This window comes from Orycteropus afer, unplaced genomic scaffold, assembly GCF_000298275.1.
Source record: "Orycteropus afer afer isolate SDZICR_OR568_19922 unplaced genomic scaffold, OryAfe1.0 scaffold00056, whole genome shotgun sequence".
NCBI classification, from domain to species: domain Eukaryota; kingdom Metazoa; phylum Chordata; class Mammalia; order Tubulidentata; family Orycteropodidae; genus Orycteropus; species Orycteropus afer.
Window position 1 is genome coordinate 3168030 of NW_006921643.1, and position 7987 is coordinate 3176016.

Consider the following 7987-nt stretch of genomic DNA (forward strand, 5'->3'; position numbering starts at 1 on the left):
AGTCCAAAGCTGATTCTTATGAGGCAGAGTTCAGATATAACTCCTCTCTACTGTCTTTTTTTTTTTTAACCAATTCTGATACCAGCCATCCCTCCCACAGCACTCTACTTCTCTGCTGGATTCAGTAATTTGGTAATGACTGCACAAAACTCACAGATCATATTCAGAGTTAAGGGGTTTATTAAGGAAGTAGCCTGTTAAAATTCAGGATCAGGAATGACTCAGGATATAGTTCTTAGGTCAGGACAGTTTCTTGGCCATCCTCACAGGCAGGCCTCTCTCTTAGCTCTGTGCCTCTCAACCTCTTGGCCTGGCCTCTCCCCTGCTCTGGCCAGTATTACAAAGCTCTTTAGTTCCTCCAGTAAGTGCATGGAGGCATCCTACTCCTCCAGTGAGCTCTATGGGTCCACATTCCCACTGTAGTAACCTTGCTGTGTGGTCCAAGAAGTCCACTGCATCATTTGGCACCAGTCTCCTGGTTCTGCTTGCCACCATTTCTCTGCCACCACTTCTTACTATCTCATTGTGTACCATCTCCAGTGTTACAGCTCTATCTCCTGGGTCTAGGAGGTTCTCAGCACAGGGACCCTGGGTCCAAAGGACATGTTTCAGTCCCAGCTCTTCTTGGTGGTAATGAGGTCCCCCCTCTGCTTTGGGATTGGCTCTCTTTTTAAGCTTAGCAGGATGGCAAAACATACTAATCCCCTACAAGGGTTCCACAAACACTTTATTTGCAGTCTTACATCTACAAGTGTTCCATGTATCTTATTTGCATTATTAGCAGACTGTCCAGTCCCTTTGGTGGACCACAAGTACCTTATTTGCATAGTCTTATCCAATCATTTTATGCAAGTCATAAGAACATGAATGACTAGAAGGTCCATATTAAGTAATTAACTCTATCACAAGAGGACAGCTAGATACACAGTTCTAGAGTTTAAAGAGAAGAGGTTCAGAGGTGGAGATATAAATTTGGATGTCATTATCAAGTATTTAATACTTACTATCAAGAGTGTAAGAGCTCTGGTAGCATAGTGCTTGACTGCTAACCAAGAGGCTGGCGGTTCAAACCCACCAGCTACTCCTCGGAAGGAAGATTGAGCAATCTACTTCCGTAGTGCCTCAGAAACCCAAGGAGGGGTCACTATGAGTCAGGTCTGACTCTACAGCACATAACAACAACAACAACATCATCAAGAGTATATCTGAAATCACGCAAGGAGTTACAGTGTAATACAGAAGAGCAGTGTCTGTCTTATGGGTCCTTTAGAGGAGCAAAACCAGTGAGGGGTGTGTGTGTGTAGAGAGCGTGACAAAGAGAGATTTACTTTAAGGAAATGTCTCACATAGTTGTAGAGGCTAATAAGCCCCAAATCCGTAGGTCCGGTGGCAGGCTGGAGACTTTTGCTGTCTCGTGGGATTGTGAGGAGTGGCAAACCCAAAATCTGCAGGTCAGGCGGCTGGCTGGAGACTTTTTGCAGGCTTACTTACATTCCAGGAACTGGAATTCAGGTGGCAAGCAGAGGGCAGGGTAGAGAGAGTATGCATGCATGTGCACTCAAGCAAGCAAGCTTTGCCAAAACGTCCATTTATATACTGGAGACAGCCACACCCCCAAGAAATCTCCCTTTTCAACTGATTGGCTGATTTATTAGAGCACATCACAGAAGGTTAATTACATTATACTACATTGTGGAATGGGAGCTCTGGTAGCATAGTGGCTAAGACACTTGCCTGCTAACCAGACGGCTGGCGGTTCAAACCCACCAGCCACTCCTCGGAAGGAAGGTTGGGCAATCCTACTTCCGTAGTGATACTGCCTCGAAAACCCAAGGAGGGGTCGCTATGAGTCGGGGCCGACTCGATGGCACATAACAACATAACAACAACAACATTGTGGAAGAGCAACCAGTCCAGTTTCTGCCAGACCAGCAAGAACCATAGTTTAGCCAAGTTGACCCCTAACATTAATCATCACAAGCAGCAGTCTGTGGACTGAGTTCTGGAGCTCTTCAAAAGATGGGAAAGATGAAGAAGAACTAGTAAAGGAAACTGAGAAAGAACATCCAGTGAGGTAGTAAGAAAACCAAGAGAGTGAGGTATTTTGAAAGCCAATTGAAGAAAGTATTACCAGAAAGCAATAATGAACTATATCAAATGCTGCTGCTGATGCATCATGTAAGATAAAGATTGGAAGTGACCATTGGGTTCAACAAGGCAGAATGACTGTTTTGATAGATTGGTGGGGGGATAGCTGAGTGGAGTGGATTAAGAGAACGTAAAAGGGAAAGAAACTGATAACGAATATAGACAACTCTTTCAAGGAACTTTGCTGTAATGAACACATAGATAGAGGAGGGTGTGGGGTTGAGAGGACTTTTCCGGTAGAAATTACAACATTTAAATGCTGATGAGAGTGATTCAGTAGATGGGAAAATTGATAGTGTAGAAAAGCAAAAGTAGCAGAGGGATGTTTTGAGTCGTGAAAGAGGTAAGACATAGAGCATAGGTGGAGAAATTGTTCTCTGGGACTAGTTCATTCATAGTAAGAGGAGCTGAAATGGAGCAAGTGGGCCCAATTGAGGGAAGGGGTGGTGATAGGAGCTTATATAAGCTCTGTTTTGGCTCCTATTTTCTCTGGAGAACAAGAAGCAAGGTCTTCAAAGGGGATATAATGTTGGGTATTTGGAAAGAAAGGAAATGGTGTGAAACAGACATCTAAGAGAGTAGGTACACCTGGAAACTAGACTGTGACTGCCAGGCAATATTAAAGATTCACCTGGTAGGTGGACATGAATTTAAATTGTTACAATGAGCATTTTTCTTGGTCATGTTTAGTAATGTGGGTGGAGCAGGTGGAGGGAGAAACTGATAGGCAACTCTGGAGACAGCTTATTAAAGAATTCATACCTATTAAGTATTAATAAGGAGCTCTGGTAGTGTAGTGCCTAAGGCACTTGACTGCTAACCAGAATGCTGGCTGTTCAAAGCCATCGGCCACTCCTCGGAAGGAAGGTTGGGCAATCTACTTCCGTAGTGATACCACCTCGGAAATCCAAGGAGGGGTCACTATGAGTCGGGGCCAACTCAACGGCACATAACAACAACAAGTGTTAATAAGCATTCCTATTAGTGTAGAGAGTATATACTGTATTGGTCAAATATGGTGAAAGTTCTCAACTCAGTCTGATTTCCTGTTAAGTCTCATTTGATTTCTTTTAGATCCTAGGATTTTACTTGTGTGTTAGTTTGCAAGGCTGCTACTGTTTACCATGTATTTGACTGTCGACCTTCCCATCTCAGGTTGATCTTCACTCGAAAGGGGGTACTCCGCGTGGAGGGGTTTTTGAGCCCCCAGCAAAGTGATCCTGATGCTATGAACCTGTGGATTCCTTCTTCCTCCCTAGCAGAAGGAATAGACCTAGAGACCTCAAAGTACATCCTAGCCAATGTTGGGGACCAGTTCTGCCAGCTTGTGATGTCTGAGAAGGAGGCAATGATGATGGTGGAACCACACCGTAAGGCACCCTCTTACTCATCTTCCACACACTCCTAGTTGGAAATTTTTTTCTTTCATTTAATGGGAACAATGACAGAATTACATATTCCATGCATGAATTAAAACTGATATGCATGAATTAAGACTGAAAAGTTCCTGGGAAGTACAAATGGTTGGCACTCAGCTAGTAACCAAAAGGTTGGTAACTCAGCAACAACACAAAAGAAACTAGTGATCTGCTTCCGTAAAAATTACAGCCAAGAAAAACCCTGTGCAGTAATTCTACTCTGTAACACATGAAGTCTGCTAAATCATAAAACAATAGCCAAAACAAAATCAACAACAAAACTGGTAAGACTTCTCTTTTGTAGCAGTCTGAGTAGCTGAAGCCCTAACCGTGTTCAGCCGATCTCATTGTTTCAGTCTTTGGCAGTTTACAAACCCCAAAATTCCTTCCCTAATTGCCTTTCATTTGTGTTGAGGCATTTTTTTATGTATTCATTTGGAGAGACTTGGTAGGCTCCAGAGCCAGGTAGACCATAATCTTTACAGAAGCTGCTCACCAGGCCTGAATCATCTACAGTGCCGCTAGGTAGGTTGAACAAGTAACCTTTGAGTTACTAGCCGAGTGCAGACTGTCTGCCTCACCCAGGGACCTTCCTCCTTACACATGCATGTTGGCCTCCATTTCAGTTTGCTTTGAACCAATTTTTATTCATAATCAATGCTTTATGGACTGTAAACAAATGAAGTGTTACTGCTTGCCATGTTTCATACCTACAATCCACATTATTCAAACATGTGTAATATTTCTCTATCTATGAGATACTGTGCTCTATTTCCAGACCAAAGAAAATTGTGCTATGAAATTATGCCCTAAATTTCAAGGAAAAACAAATCTTATTTTAAGCTCCCCAAGACTGAAAATTTTACAGTATCTTAAATGGCAACATGTAGCATTCATTCCATGTTGACATGAGTTTATCATACTCTGGTATTACCACAGCCCTTGAAATATCATTATATTATAAATAGTTTTACACAGTTTGTTTACAAATAGAATTCTATATATTTGTTTCTTGTACAATTACTGAAACACCTCGTGGATCTTTGAGTTTTGTTTCTGGACAGAGAGAGGAGTTAGGGATCAGTGAACCTGGGGTCTTTTGCTATTGGTCAGCATGGTCAATGCCAACAATATTTTTCTTCCTCTTTCAGAGAAAGTGGCATGGAAGCGAGCAGTGCGTGGTGTTCGGGAAATGTGTGATGTATGTGAAACAACTCTCTTTAATATCCACTGGGTTTGTCGCAAATGCGGATTTGGGGTCTGCCTTGACTGTTACCGGCTCAGGAAAAGTCGTCCACGCAGTGGTAAGCAAATTGTATTGTGAAGCTTTTCTTTTTAAAAACTTTTTTTTTTTAATTGTGATTTGGGTGAAAGTTTACAAAGCAAATTCACTATCCATACAGCAGTTCACATACACTTTGTCTCATGACATTGACTATGATTTACCCTAATGCAACAGCTCCCCTCCCACCTCCTCCTGAGAGTTACCTCTTCCCTGTGTCCATCCTTCCATGCACTCCTGCCCCCTCAGCTATCTCCCTGTGCATAAACAGCTCTTCTTTCTCCCATGATTTTTCTCTCCAAGGAGTGTATCTGCCACAGGTAAATGTTCAATTCATATGCCTGTCTTTTGTTTGGCTGGAAGCCACAGGTGTGGGTTTAATTCCAGGCCTGAAGGGCAGCTAGAGGCCATAGTCTTGGTTCCACCGGGCTCTATCAGACCAGCAAACCTGGTCCCTTTTTTTTTTTCAAATGATTTTGAGTTTTGTTCCACATTGTTCTCCCTCTCTACTCAGGATCTCCTACATAGATTTCCCTCCAAGTGGTAGCCGGGCACCATCTAGTTCTTTTGGTCTCATAGTCATATAGGCTGAGGATCGCATGGTATATCAGTCACTTGGACTAATTGTTTCCATGAATCTTTGGTTTTCTTCATTCTTCTTTGCTCTTTTTTTTTTTTTTTTTTTTTTTAATTGTTTTGTTCCTTTTAACATTTTTATTGTGGTTTTTATTGGGTGAAAATTTGCAAAGCAAATTCATTTTCTGTGAAGCAATTCACATACATTTTGTTTCATGATATTGACTGCAATTCCCCACAAAGTAACAGCTCTCTTCCCATTTCCCTATAGTTACCTCTTCCCTTTGTCCTTCTTTCCTATGCATTCCTGCCCCTCAAGCTGTCTCCCTGTGCAAACACTGTCCTTTTGTTCTCCCATGACTGATCGCTCTGAGGAGTATGTCTACCTGATGTAAATGATCACCCTATATGCCTCTCTATTGTTTGACTTGAAGCCACAGGACTGAATTCAGTTCTAGACCTGAAGGGGCCATAGTCTTAGGGAATCTCATCAGGCTCCATCAGACCAGCAAACTTGATCATATTGTGAAGCCTTTCAATTGCCAATACTAATTCCAAAGGCTAAGACAAGCCAAGAGGGTTATTTTTGATCTTCTCTTGTTTTTGTTTTGTTTTGTTTTTAATAATAACCTCATTGAGATAGTTCACATGCCATAGAATTCCCTCTTTTTGAGTGTACAATTCAGTGATTTTTAGTATATTCACAAGGTTGTACAACAATCATTACTGTCTAATTCCAGAGTATATTTATCAACCCAAAAGAAATCCCATACCCATTAGCAATTACTCCCTATTCTTTATTCCTCCAGACCTTAATAGCCACTAAATTTTAATTTCTGTCTCTGGATTTGCCTGTTTTGGACCTTGCATGTAAATGAAATCATATAATATATGACCTTTTGTGTGTAGCTTTTTTCAGTTGGTTAGTGAAGCTTCCTACGTGTTGTAGCACTTATCATTACTTCATTACTTTTTACTGCCAAGCATTATTCCATGTTTTCCATTCTTTGTATGTTTGTTTTTGTTTTGGCAGAGGGGGTATAGAATTTACCACATTTTTTTTTTTTATCCGTTCATCAATTGATGGATATTTGAGTTGTTTCCATTTGTGGGCTATTATGCACACTGTCACTGATATTTATGTAGGGAGGTTTTTGGTTTTGTTTTATAAAATCAGTAACACTTTTTATGTAGAGGTATTTGAAGAAGAAAACAAAGTATGTACAGGTTTTTGTGTGGACCTATATTTTTAATTCTCTTAGACGTATACCTAGGAGTGGAACTGCTAGGTCATATGGTAACCCTGCTGGCACAATGGTTAAGTACTGCTAACCAAAAAAGTTGGTGGTTTGAACCCACCAACAGTTTCATGGGAGAAGAGACCTGGCAGTCTGCTCTTGTAAAGATTACAGCCTAGGAAACCCTATAGGGCAATTCTACTGTGTCACAGGGTTGCTATGAGTTGGCACACAACAACATCAGCAGTGGTAACTCTTTGTTAAACTAAACTGCAGCTATACCATTTTACATTCCCACCAATTTTTCCACACCCTCACCAGCACTTGTTACTGTCTTGTCTTTTTATTATAGCCATCATACTGGGTGGTAAGTGATATTTCATTGTGGTTTAGGTGAATGTTTACAGAGCACTTATTTTCACATTCAATAATTGATACATATTTTGTTTTGTGACTGACATTAGTTGCAATCCCCTCAATGTAAAACATTCTTCCCACTTCCTCCCTAGGTTCCATATTTCCATTTCCTCATCCTTCTTGCCCCTTCCTGCCTTCTGAACTTTATTTTGGCAAATGCTGACCTTTTGGTCTGGTATGGTTGATTGTTCTGAGGAGCATGTTCCTTATGGGTGGTGGTGGTCACTTTATGGGCATGTCTATTATCTGGCTGAAAAGTAATCTTTGGGAGTTGGTTCACTTCGAGGTTTGAAGAGTGTCTAAGGGCCATAGTCTCAGAGGTTTCACTGGTTTCTATCACAACAAGAAGTCTGGTCTTTTTTATGATTCTGAATTTTCTTCTACAGTTTTGTCCCCCTCTCTGCAGGACCTTCTATTATGATCCTGATCAAAGCTGTCAGTAGTGGTAGCTGGGCACCGTGTAGTTCTGGTCTCAAGCTTATGGAAGCTGTTGTTCATGGAGTCTGTTAGTTTCATTAAGTATTTGATTTTTTTCATTTCTTCTTTGCCCCAGACACTTCCCTTGCTTCTTCCTTTACCTTATTATGTGCCAAGAATTCTCCTTGCCCCTTGATTTCCTCATTCTTCCCTCTTTGGAGAGACAGTGTAACCAGTATAACATAGTGGTTTAGAACTTAGGGTACAGGGATTTGAAATTTACTTCCATATCTTATTATACCAATTACGGTATCTTAGGCTGGTTACTTAATAACTGCTCAGAACCTCAATTTCCTTATCTCTAAAACAAAGATAGTATTAGTACTTTGCTCACTGCATTTGTTGTGAGGATTAAATGAGATGATATATGTAGTAAGATGGTTAGCACAGTCTGACATCCATTAGGTAATATATATATCATAAATATATTT

At 41.0% G+C, this 7987-nt stretch overlaps 1 protein-coding gene across 1 annotated transcript in view; it reads left to right on the plus strand.

Annotated features, from left to right (window-relative positions):
• Nucleotides 1-7987, plus strand: part of KDM3B (lysine demethylase 3B) — a 75842-nt gene that overhangs the window by 42405 nt on the left and 25450 nt on the right. Inside the window, exons 10-11 of the mRNA XM_007938949.2 lie at nt 3304-3518; nt 4718-4870. Coding sequence (XP_007937140.1) covers nt 3304-3518; nt 4718-4870 — 368 coding nt within the window. The remainder of the gene's footprint in view (nt 1-3303; nt 3519-4717; nt 4871-7987) is intronic.